Source organism: Falco biarmicus, chromosome 1 (genome assembly GCF_023638135.1).
Source record: "Falco biarmicus isolate bFalBia1 chromosome 1, bFalBia1.pri, whole genome shotgun sequence".
NCBI lineage: Eukaryota > Metazoa > Chordata > Aves > Falconiformes > Falconidae > Falco > Falco biarmicus.
Genome location: NC_079288.1, coordinates 59660754 through 59674219, shown reverse-complemented (window position 1 = coordinate 59674219; position 13466 = coordinate 59660754). Strand labels below are relative to the sequence as shown.

The window sequence follows — 13466 nt, the reverse complement described above, 5'->3', positions numbered from 1 at the left end:
GCCTAGTGGATGCAGCATTAAAAAAAAAAAAAAATGCTGAAGTCCCTGTGCACACGAAGCTCATGCACATACTGGGATCCACACAGATCACATCTCCATTGCTCTAGAGGATATAAATGTATTGCTCTATGGGGTATTTTCCTGGTTTACTAAATGCGCTCCTGAAGGCAACTAAAGCAGCTACTCCTAGATCTGTGGCTTCCCAATCTTCTAGAAGCATAAATCTATTTTCAGTTCCTTTAAAAGTACTTGCAGAACCTCTGCAATATCAACCACCAAGAAAAGGGAATGTTATGAATGCACCCAGCAATGAAACTTCGGACCAACTTTCCTTGACTCCATCCTTTATTCTGTTTATGTGTTACCTGATGGAAAATCAATCTTTCTATAGGCATATAGATTTTTTTTTCCTTTCCTTTTAGAGGGGTCAGAAGGGAAGGGAGTACATAGATGCTTTTAGTTAGCCAAATTCAAGTACCTATTCTACAAGATCGAGACAAGAAAGCTACCTCTCATTTCTACTTTTGAGAAGTCCTTCTCTAGGATGAGGGCAGGGGTGGCAAGACTCTTCAGAACTGCTGTGGAAAAACTACAAAGCACTGCCAAACCACAAACCAAGTGCCCTGGAAATAAAATGGAAAAGCAGTTTAACTAACTGGATGTTAGCTTTTATCAACAGGCAGACCAAAGAGACAAAACCCATTAAAACAATGAGCAGAGACTGAGAAAATTACCTGAAGACTTGGGACAATGGGATAAACAGTGTGCCACAAGGAGGAAAGACCGTATCGGTATAGCTTCTTCCTTTCAACCCAAGCACCCCAAAGTACTGTACTCCAGCTGATGAATGAAACCTCGCCAATGTCTCAAAAAGCTGCCCTTTATCATTGCCCACGTTATATGATTGCTTAGCTCTCAGTAAGTTTTCCGTATCAGTTCAAGTTTGTAGTAAGGCAAATGGATTCTTCCAGCTCCAGAAAACACTGAACAACTGGCAGAGGCAGATCACATTCAAGAGCTCGACTGGTTGTCTTTAAGAAGGATCATAGAGGAAAAGGAAGAAAAAGATACCAAAGAAACCAGGAGAGACACTTAATTAAAGACAGCATTACAAAGAGAAGCTACCTGGAAAAGATAATAGAGAACACTACTGGGATACAAGGACGATTACAGTAACATGTCCAATTCTGCATTTTTAAACAGCCTATTGAAGAGGACTCATAAGAAATTTGAAACACCAATAAACCTCAGAAGCGTTCAAGAGCTATCCCAACAGCATCAATGCTAAACCTGATGGATGACTGAGCTCATGCTTCAGGAGAGAAGTACAGTCCATTTGAAAAGGCATATATTAATTTTGAGAAATGTAAGATACCTGTTGTAAAGACTTCCAGTCTCTCAATTCCTTTATCTTCTTTTTGCACATCCTGCAGGAATGCCCCTACAGTGGTCATCATTGGCTTAACGGCAAACTGACAGCGTTCACTTCTTGAGGGGAGCGTAAGAGTTATCACAGGAAGACCATGTCTGTAATTAATAGTTACTTCTAGGGGACAAAAATAAAGAAAAATAAGCGTGAAAGTCATATCCTGAGTTGCAGTTTAGTTCAAAAGCTGTTTCTAAACCACAGGATGAATAAAGAAACGCACACAAACCATTCTAGATTTCTTTAATGAATATAATACTTATATTTCTGCTATATATATATGTATATATAACCTGGAACTAATGTCATCTCATGCTACTCCCACAAAATAAACGAAAAGCTTGTTGACATTGACGGGAAGGGGGAAAACCTGCTGCGAAGGCTTACCATCAGATGGCACCAGCATGCTGTACGGTGCTCCCGGCCAGCCCCTCCGCGCTCCGGCGTGCCTCCACAGCCGCACCTGCAGCAGGGACACAGGCAGCTGGTTTTAAGAAAGGTTAGGATGCAAGATTTATCTGGTCAAAGGCACTGTCACGGTGATCTGCTTCTGTGTGATCTGGCAGCAGAGCTGTGCGTCTGAAGAAAACCCCCTTGCTTAGCCATTTCTAGGTGAAAGATGGAGCCATCCTTACAGAAAGCACGAACATTGCCAAAGGCATTAAGGTATTGCCCATAGTTACAACTTTTTGTTTATTGGGGTTTAAATAGCTCAAGGAAAAAGGGGAGGGGGAAGGAAAGAAAGGGAAAAAACCTGCAGTGTTTCTGAAGCGCTTCATGCAACTCTTACAATAAGCCCTGTCCTCTCCCACAAAAAACAGCCACTTGAAAAATCTCGACATCGTGGTGCCCGAAGGCAGAAGTGCTCTGCCGCAGTTCAGAGTCCACAGTGTAACTTAAAACAGTGGGCATGGTTTCGGTGAAGTCTTTTACTGCTGAATCATAACCAGAATGGCACTCTTAATAATCTCAAATAAAATATGTGTGACTGAGGTCACTCCTTTGCTTCGTAATTATATACCATATAGCAAAAGTTGACTGTTGACATTCATGTTGTTAAAAGACAGTAACAACAACGCAGCTTGCCCAAGTATGGAAGATTTTTAATTTTTTTTAAACCTGAATGGCTGTTTCAACTCCAGCTGAGACGCTGCTGCAACTGACAGTGCCACCAGCCTCCAGCACCACACTGAAGGCAGTGCACACAGATGCAGTGCGGAATCCCCTGCGCCCTGGGACAGGGATGAACCTGCATGGTTGCACTCCCAAGCTCGTCCTTTCCAGAGACATTGGTGAGAACCATCAAGACACTTCAACACGGCGATGTCAAAACAGAGAAGACAAACAGCTTTGATCAGACCTGCGTACTTCGAGCAGTCCACCCACGCGTGGAAGATGCAATTACTCCCAACACAAAAGTCCTCTGCTTCTACAGCTAGTCCCCTTGCACGAGGAGAGGAACAATTTTATTGAAGCAACTCCCACAAAGCAGGCATTACTGCTATAAACTAAGTGTAACAGGCAGAAGTAGGGAGGGAAATCATGTCCCTGACTAAGCTGGTTACAAAAATTGTGTGTGGGCTGGACTAAGGCCTGGAGTTTGAAATATGATAGTTGGGAGAAGTGGAAAACAATGTGGGGAGAGATGACAAGGACCAATTCTCCCTCTGGTGAGCTTTACAGCTCATCCTCCTAAAGGCCAAAACATTTCAGAGTCTGCAAGCTAATTTCCTTTGACAAGGCAGGAAAGCTACAAATGCAAGAGGCCTCTGCCCATTCAGTACGCCAAGTTCACCAAGTTTCAAGTTCACCACGTTCACATGATTTATTTGTTTTTAAAGAATCACAAGCTTGACTGTTTGGATAGGAATATGCTGTTAGGTTAAATAAAGAATTAATCTGTAAAATGAAACTGCGTGTTTCAAAGATGCTGGTCTTGCCCTAGCTTTCTACCTGGAACAAGCACTTTTCAAGATTTAAAGAAAATAAAATAAATCATTCTGGGAGTTTCCAACACTGAGAAATTTCTGTATTGTAAATCTTCAGGCATCAAAGGCAGTCAGAAACCTAGACTAAATGGCAAAACACCTTGAACACAAGTATTGTTTAAAAAACAGGTAGATACTTGAAGTGCAGGAATGCCGAACAGCCACCTAGAGCTAGGACACACGCAGGAACTTGTCTTGTTTCTTCAGCACAGCAAAGAGACTTTCCCTGGAGCAGAGCAGGACACAGCCCAGCTCACCAGTTCTCACCCCATCTACGTGGGGCACCTACACCTGCAAAACGGGGTAACGCACTGCCTAGCAGTAGGGAGACAACATACAATGTATGATCTGGCTTTCCACAAAAGACCCTGAAACACACCAATTGGAACAGTCCACAGTAATAATCCATAGCCTTGAATATAAAACTGTGTTGTTTCTTCAGAGGGATATATTTAAAGAACTAATCTTTTAGCCACTTGGTAAGTAACTTTGCAATCAGTATCTAGATACCTGTCATCCAACACCCCCCAGGTGCTGGCGTGCACCCAGCCTGTATTTGAAGGTTACTTAATTTCTTTTGTTTTGAATTTGGGTATCTGCTTTACTTATGGAGGAAACAATGCGTTCAACAATTAATACATGTTAAAATATTTAGATATATTAAATATATTAAGTTAAAATATGTATTATATTAAATTACATTTATTAGAATAAGATCTTTAAGGTATTTAATTCTATCATGCTTTAGACTTTGATATTACCATTCATGATCCACCGAAAGAATTTCTACATACAGAAGCTTTTTTTTCCTTTTTTAGATTGTCTGTTAATTCAGCCTACCCATTAAAATCACCTGCAAAAATATGTGAAATATAAGAAAAGCAAAAGCCAGTGAGCCATGGAGTTGAACCGAGTTCCAAATAATGAACTCTTTCTATACAAGCTCCAGGTAGATTCATTGGGAAGCATGAAGGGCTGAGTTAACTTTCTTCCTTTGTTTCCAAATTTAAGTCTCCAGTTTCAGCGAAGTTATTAAACCCCTAGCTTGTGCCCTACAGCCACATCACTGTGCCCCTTTCAAGGTGCTTGGAAATGACCTCTACCCTACCACTGGAGAAGAAATGAAGTCAGCAACCACTGCAGCTAAAAGCAGGCTTGAACTGTGGGACCAAACCATCGAGACTGCCCTCTCAAACATCAGTGAGAGCTGGAATAGGAGGGATGTCGCCTGAATTAACTGCATCACAACTTTAACTTTGAGACACTGGAAGGAGGACAGCATGCTACTCTTTTATACACCAGTACATGCATCTCTTGGCTAATTAATCTAACCACACAAAAGCTAAAGAAAGCCATTCTACCGATTTCTGCAACTCAAACACACATGCGGCAGGACATCTGGCTAAATCACCTCTAATGCAATCACAGCTATGTTTGGGAACTGGGCCAAAGGCTTGTGAACAGCATTTAGCTGTGAAACACCCTTTCTCCCTCAGCTCTATTTGCTTCCTAATGCAAAACACCTGGGAGCAGCAGTTGGCCACAGTGCACTACATCTCTTCGACTCAGTTCAAGGCATGGACTCTGGGAGTGAAAACTCATGAGAATTTAAGACACAGAGTGTTAATTGTGATAAAACCACCAATGTATTCAGTTTTAAAATACCAGTTGGTATAAACCAGAAAATATATATCCAGTTTCAAGAAGTACTTCCTCTGTTAAGTGTACCTCCAGTCTCTAATAGCAGAGAAGTTGCCACTGTTAAGAGTGGAAATTTCAATTACCTGGTTTGCAACACAGCTTTAGGGACCAATGTAGCAGCATAACTGAGCTGGAAAACTAAGCAGCCAGACACGAGGAGTGGGAAAGAGAGACAGGAATAGCAATACCGCATTTTTTACTTTTGAGAGAGGCAAATGACTGAACCTACCTACAGTGCAGTTTCTGGAGTTAGCTGTTACAGATAAGCAATCTCTTGTGATGTTGAGTGACTGTTCCTGCAACTTAAGCTCAAATTTATGTGTGACCGGTTATGTGTAAGGAATTGGTATCATCATCAGTATATGAGGTGACGGGAAAGCATCTGACCTTCCCCAGGGTTGCATATGCAAATGAAAATCTCATCAGGAACCATAACTTCTGTCCTTTGGAAAATTGTAACGTGGGTGGAAAGGGAGAGAGCAAGAAATAAAAATATTTTTCTCATGAAAAAGTAACCCTGAAAAAGGAAATCTACAAAAAGATGTCATTAGGAGACTTCCTGATGCAATTAGTATGCAATTAGTCTTTGACATATAGTTGATTTATTTCATTTTGACTTGCCATACCAAAGTGTTGTAAAAAACCTGAATCAAAATGCAGGTAGCCAAAAATCACGTTTGACACTGCTTTGTCTTCACTTATATACATCTCAGAAGATTTGCTAGTTTTGGTTTGTTATTTCAACAGTAAAAATAATGTAATGCTCCTTCAACATTAAAGTCCCCATTAGTTTGCATTTATTAGTAGAAAGCTATTTATCCCAATCGAGAACATAGCCAGCTCAACTCTGTCTGCCCTCTTCTTGAAGTGCCATGCGCTACTAAAACTGAAGTATTATATTCCTCTGGCACGAGATGCTATTGAAAATTATTCAAGTCAAATTCATAAGCAGTCTTCAAAAAAATTATTGCTGCAGACTGTAACTATGAATGCTGTGGTCTCCCATATTCTCTTTCCTTCTCTCTAAGGCAATGCTAAGAAATATTGTGCTAAAAGAAAGCACAATAATAAAATGCACAGCTCCACTAAGTGTAAGCTTTTTACTCTTAATTACACTGCAGCAAACTACACTCTAATTAAAACATATTTTGCAGTGTGCTTTTCAACAGTAATACAGTGTTACAGTCTTTCCCTCATCAGAAGAGGAGAACTGTTACCTCCTGAAGTCTTCGTTTAACACGTGCTGCAGCTCCCTCCACACAGTTTCTGGGGGAAGGCAACAGGACAAAGAAAAATCATGGGGGAAACCAGTAGCTGCAATGCCTAAAAACGAATTTTGGGGCCTCTCTAAGTATCACTAGATGAGCCAGCATCCCCAGTATGCACAGTTCTCCCCACGTGCTGATCTTACCCAGCCTGTGAAGGAGAGGGCAAGAACAGTTACCTCTCTAGGTGCTGTTTGTCTGGAGTAGCAGGAAAAAGCGAGCAGGTACATGTTTGCTGCTGTTCAGTGAGGACACATACTATAGATAGTTATTTATGTTTTCCATATTGATTTATACGTTTTTCTATCTCTAACAAGCACACCTAGAAGTTCTCTGCATATGAATGATGTCAGCTCCCATCTGATTCTCCAAGGGAAACAAACTGAGCAATTAATTAATTACGGAGTAACAATCTGCAATTTCAGAATAAACTATCTAAGAACATTTAAGAAATGTTTAAAACTGAGGGAAAGCAGGAAAAAAAAAGCAGGGCTTGTCACAGTCTACTGAGTTTGCAGATCTTGCACAACCAAGATTGCCAAAAATGAACCAGTATTCAGACCAAGTTTATAATAACTACACATAAGGTATTTCCCTTTTTAAAGTGAATCACCAAGGCCATTTTGGAAATATCTGCTGTTAAATCTCTGTACTGTTTTTATAAGAAATCCCACACGAGCAGGAAAATAAGACATAAGGAGCCCTAACAACCGCCTACAATCATCTTACAAGTGCCCATTTGAGCTACAGAAACACCTTCTCTCTCAATAATTCAGTAATTTGTCTTTGCTTACACTGAAAGGATTTTCATTGTTTCTCTGCTGGTCCCAGCGCCAATTTAGATTATCATGCAACAACAGGCTTAATACAAAAAGCAGCTTCAAGGCACATGGCTCAGATTTAGCACCATCTTCTGGAAGCCCAAGTTACATTAAACAAACAACCCCTGCAACACATCCATCACCCATTCTGCCATAATATCCCTACACTTAGCAATAGTTTCAGCCAGGGAAGGTACTTCTGACACTTGGGAGAATTCAGGATATATTTAGCTTTTCTGCAGGGAAAAAAAAAAAAAGTAAAAAAAAAAATTTTCTAATTTTCCTGAGACACAGCTTTCCTGTCTCAGTATCTCAATATGGACCATGCAGTGAATACTACCTTATCCCTGCTACTCCATAGGGCACTACAAGAACTGCCCTGCAACACTCACACTTTACCCCTGCAGCTTATTCAAAATCCACAGTGTTTTTAACCCCTTCCTCTGTCCAAATCAAAGTTTAAAAAAGTAACCAAGAGGCCTCTTCTAGCAAAGCAGTAGTTTCAACATCAGTATGCATGTTCTGATGATCTTGAAGAAGCAAGAGCAACACAGCATTCATGCGGCTTTCCTTCAAAACTCACTTGCCTTACAGCACTGTTAAAAAAAAAAAAAAAGAGCCTAAGTAATCAAAAGTTTTGTTTCACATGCCTGTTGTTCTTTCTGTCTTTATCAACCTGATGATCTTTCATTTCCTGCCTCTGCTCAGGGTCCCAGAACAGCTGGCACTGGATCTAAGCAGTCAGACAAACACTACCAATGACCAAGGTGAGAGCTGTGCTGAGAACTGAGGCAAGTGGCTACCAAGAACCTCTTTTATGAGGGCCCAGCTGGTGAAATCCACCACTGCAGCAGGGCTTCACCTGGGAGACCTTCCATCCAGCCTCAGTTGAGCAAGTGCGCATCCTCCACTTGACTGCTGCTCACTACTCCTTTGAAGTCTCTCACCTGAATTCTTCCTCCCCATAGCTCCCCACCTTCCCCTGCTCCTCCATGTGCAGGTAGGAGTGAAGCTGTTATTCAGCCCCTGCAAGTCAGGGATGATCACAGGGGGCAAAGCCCTTCTCACACTGTATGTCACCGAGGTCATCTGACTCTCCACCAGGCAGCTGAGAATGCAGAACTCCACGTATCTAGGGAAGCACCTGGATTTACATCCGTGTTGGTTTTCCGAGCCATAAAAATAGATGCTAAAAATGCTGACATTCAAAGCAGGCTGAAATTAAGCCTTCCCCTCCTCTATCCAAAAGCATGATTTCAGTAAAAGTGACCCCTCGCTGCAAACAAGCAACAGGAAGCGCTGAGGAGATGAGGACGACGAAAAGCAGCAGACCCCTGCCTGCTGCACTTTCTGGGGACTGCTCTGAACATGCAGATAATCCTTGCTTTTCACAGCAAACCTTTGTCAAACCTTCTCCTTCCCCTCCTACAAAGAGAAGCAGATCTAAAAATCTCCTCTGAGTCTAAGGTTTTACGGTATTGTAAATCTCACATTTTAATCCAGTTTCAATGAAGTCTAGTTGTCTGAAAGTTGCTGTTCTGCGCAACCTACTTTATTTTCAGAACGGAAGATGGGATTCAACACCTAGAAGGAAGTCTGCAAACGAAAGAGGTAAGACTTTGATAGGGAGTGATTATAGCATGAAAATGTATTTGTGCTTTATCAAAAGCCAAAGCAGGCCTACATTCGAAAGCTGTGCCATCTGTTCCCCAACAACAGTCTTGGTGAAAAGATTAATTTGTCAGCAGAGACAGGATTTTTAATCTGTCCCACAGAATGGGTATTTCCTCTTGTGCTGTGCCTTCTGGGACAGGCATCTTGCTCTGTGGAATGCTGAAAAAATTTACTTTTAGGATAACAAGAATGAGTTTGCTTTCAAGAATATTCATATAGTATATCTCATTAGATAAGAAAATGGGCTTGCTGCATCTTTTCCTACAAAGGTCTTAGAAAGAGCGTATCTTAATGTACACAGCTGCTTTTGTATCTCTAAAAAAAACCCCAACAACCCTGCTTAAACTCACCTCTAGGAATAACACTGATTCTTCAAATTGTCAGCCAAGAAAAAGCTTGTTTAAATTTCAGCTGAAATGAGGTAACAGAAGAGAGATAAGGATGCAAAGTCAGGTGAAGCACTTACAAGTTTACCAAAGTTAGAGCCAACTCTGGCTTTTCTTTTAGAGAGCTTGTCAGATTGAAAGCGCTGGGCCACGCTTGTAGCACGCAGGTAAAAGATGATGCCACCCCAAAACCAGAACTAATTGTCAACATTTTCATTTAAAATGGACATGCCTATTTACAATACAAAGAATGCTATGTCCCCAACACAGTATCAACAGGTTTTTATACACATACAAGGATACACTTTTGTTATTTTTATGAGTATTGTTTTCCCAGCGTTTTCTTTACTTAGCTGTGCAGATTTCAAATGCCTTAAGGCATTTACAACTTGGCTAATAGAGAGTTCTTGGGAAATCTGATTGACTCAGGGATTAGAATTAGCATCTGAGAGATGCTTGCAGAAAGGTCAGTCAGAATTATCAGCAGTGGAGAAATTCCCAGTGATGGCTCTCACCTGGCTTTTCAGCTGTTTTTTTAGCAGGTAACACACTGCAGATCCACTCCATCAAACAGACTTTGGAAAACAAACCAGCTGTGCAGCTGCTGAAACGCACCAGGCAGGGAAAGCTGGTTCTTCTCCACAGCATCCCTTCCATCTCCCACTTAGCCACCTCTCTAGCAAACTGTTTCCATCTCCACCCTTCTGGGTGCGTTTCCCAGATAAGACCTCCCTAGGGTCTGACCACAAGCCATGAGGAATTCCAACAACCTGCAAAACTAAAGCAACCATCTCCCCTGTTCCCTTGCCTCACTTTTTTCTTCCCCTCCCTGAAAACTTCACTGCGCTATTCTTATGTACTAGCTGGGCAATTTTGCTCTCTCCTGAAAAGCATTTCCCCGCAGCCAGCAATTTCTGCTACCCAAACACCATCATCCAAAAAGCAGAACGTTTCTTGGCAACGCAGACTGTTAGCTGCAGATCCAGAGCCACCTGCTCCAGCCTCCGGGCAGCTCTGTGGGCCCAGCTTTGAGCCCAGCAGAGCTGTGGGCAGAACCCTTCCCCTTTTGTTTGCTCTCAGACACTGCCCTGGTCACCTCGGCACAGAGGATGCCACCCCAGCAAGAAAACACAGACCAAGAAAAACTGCACTTGACTTCAGCCAGACACAGAGGATTCATTCCATCTGCCTGCCCATACTGAGCAAACAGGCTTTTTAATGAAATAATTATTATATGGAGGTGAAGGAAAATGTTAAGGATCAAATCTAAGGCAACAGAGGACGGTAACAGAGAGTAATTACTTAGTCTTATGTCCATGTCTGGCTTAGTCCCAGTATAATTTAGAGTAAACCTAGGTTTGACTATCTGAATGTTGCAGTATTAGAGAGGTTTCTCCTTGTTCTCCTGCCACAACACTCCCAGGAATAATTTGTCTATATAATTATTTTAACGTAGCAGACCATAAAAAGATATTTTTATAAATAACTCCATAGCTCTGTTCCTTCATTTTTTATTTTTTAGAAGGTCTGCAGTTAGACCACTCCAAACATTTAGGAACCAGTGTTTTGCACAGGAAGCTGTAAACAGGTACTTTTCCAAAGAGAAAACTCAGATTTCTTTCAATTGCTTAAAAAAAAAAAGAAGAAAAAAAAGGTAGGAGCAGAAGAACTGACAAATTAGATCAAATCAAAAGCCCTTCTCTGTTAGTGGTTGGTATTAGTAGGTAGATACAATGATTTACATCCCTTATAATAGATAGTTATAAAGTAATTCCCAAATGGAATTTAGTAGTTAGCTTACATTCCAGCTTTATATGCTGTTACGCTCCTGTGGATGCTCGAATTACTTGCAGGGAGTGCAAAATATATTTTTTAGCCTTGTTAGAAGTAATAAAAGAAAATGAAGGCATAAACAGCCAAGTAAACAGAGAAAGCTAATCCTTTCCCTTTCCACAGCTTCTGATGAATAACATTACAAAAAATTTCTAGGGCAGAAACTATAACAACATCCATAGCCAGTAACCAACAGTAAACTTAAGATCACAATTTAATAGAAGCATCAAATAAAAACTTGAATAAAAACAAAACAGAAATACTGTTTTGTCAGAAACTGTAGAGCTGCCATTTAATAGATCCTGGTAGCAGGAAAATATAAAATAAACTTAAAGATCAGACAGAAGCGAAGTAGGTAAACATTTCTAAGCAACAAGATCAAATGGGCCACTAAAAACGTTATCAGTACCCATATGTTTAAGAGTTTCCAGTGTTTATGCACACTTCACAGAACAGTTACAACAAGCTGGGTTTAGCAACACCATCACAGCAACAGCAGTACTCCACTTGAGAAGACAGCTTTGTTTGAAGCCCCTTACCAGAGGCTGTGGCCTTATGCTTCCCCTCCACTCCTGACCTAACAATGGACGCCTGTATTCAGCTCAGAATGGAGTCTGGGGTCCAACTTGAGCAACGCGTCTATCTTGCAAAGCAGATAACATACGGGGTCTAACAGGCAAACCAACCAAGTGATGTCAGCCTCGTGTTGCTCCAGTGAAGGCCAGGAAGACTCTGGCATATCTGTAATCATAAATCTGCATTTGGACTGAGTCCTCCCTGCTCTGTGCTGAACCATCAGGCCCAACTGACCTTCCCCAATCGGCACCTTGTTAAGGGCCAGTCGGCACACAACAATTCACCTAGTCCCACCTCACCATCAGCATAACATCTGCCATTTTAGAATCTTCTTTTTTTTTTTGAGGATGAGAATTCTAATCACTGGATGGGTCAGCGGGCCTGGACTGCTCTCCTCCTCAAGCAGGGATGCTCTTTGTTAAGATCTGTGCCTCCGACCAAGTCGGATGTTACCCAGGATAAAATTGTTAATTTTGTTCTGAACTTCTAACTCTAGCTCGATTTTTTGCAGTAAGTGTATTTATCAATGGCAATTCTGAACTTGTAATATCTGTTGCCTTAATAAATCACCGATTTTTTCAACTTTGCAAAACTCTTTCAGTGAAAGTCGTTAAAATGGGCTCTGACAGGCAAACATTGACTCTGACGAGTGGCTGTACATACAATCTTTTAGACTCAAAATCACTGACCAAGTCTGAGACTAGGATTGGTTCCAGCTGCACCTGGGCTGCTCTCTGAGGAGGAGTTTAGAAAGCAAGGGGATCCTTTCCAAACCTCGTGACTCAACGGGAGGACTGTCTCCCCCACAGCTGCTCACAGTCAGACTCTTTAACACAAAAAAAGGTCTACATAAATATTTTTTAAATTGTGAAACTCATCTAAGTAGGCAAGCTTCCAACCATCTATTTGTTTTCTTGGAAAAGAACTTTGCTGGGAGAAGTAGCTTCAACAGCATTCCTGCTAAAAGGGTAGCCATAGCAGAGATGTCTAGAAAATCCAACCACTGTTCTGGCACGAAACACAGCTGTGCTGTTGAGCATGCAGAGGCCTCTTGTTAACTCAAGAGTTCAGCAAAGGTCCTGATAAGCGTGTATGTCCTCGTACTTTACGATTTGTGCCTAAGGACCCATGTTGTGGTTTAACCCCGGGCGGCAACTAAGTACCACAGAGCTTGCTCACTCCCCGCCCCTGCCCTGTGGGAGAATCTGAAAAAGGTAAAGCTTGTGGGTTGAGATAACAATTTAATAATTGAAATAAAATAAAATACAGTAACTACAATTGTAATTAAAAGGAGAGAGAAAGAGAGAGGAATAAAAACCAAGGCAGAAAAAAAAGTGATGCACAACACAATCGCTCACCATCTGCTGACCACTGCCCAGCCAGTCCCCAGCAGCGACTGGTGGCCCCCAGCCAACTCCCCCCAGTTTATACACTCAGCATGACATTCTGTGGTATGGAATATCCCTTTGGCCAGTTTGGGTCAGCTGTCCTGGCTCTGCTCCCTCCCGGCTTCTTGTGCACCTTCTCACTGACTGAGCATGTGAATCTTCAAAAGTCCTTGACTTAGGGTAAGCACTACTTAGCAACAACTGAAACATCGGTGTGTTACCAACATTATTCTCATACTAAATCCAAAACACAGCACTGTACCAGTTATTATGAAGAAAATTAGCTCTATCCCAGCTGAAACCAGGACAAAGTATCACTCTCAAATACTTGTGGACAAAGGTCTCAAATGTGGCGTATGAAGGCATGGACTCAGGTTGCGGTGCAACCAGAGACACTTCATTGTGCAA

General features: G+C 41.6%; 1 protein-coding gene across 2 annotated transcripts in view; it reads right to left on the bottom strand.

Moving 5' to 3' along the window:
* The window catches only part of MCUB (mitochondrial calcium uniporter dominant negative subunit beta), a 52870-nt gene that overhangs the window by 7318 nt on the left and 32086 nt on the right, over positions 1 to 13466 (bottom strand). For both annotated transcript variants that reach the window (XM_056328636.1, XM_056328646.1), the window contains 2 exons: positions 1814 to 1889; positions 1376 to 1546 (listed from right to left, as the gene is read on the bottom strand). In XM_056328636.1, coding sequence (XP_056184611.1) covers positions 1376 to 1546; positions 1814 to 1889 — 247 coding nt within the window. The remainder of the gene's footprint in view (positions 1 to 1375; positions 1547 to 1813; positions 1890 to 13466) is intronic.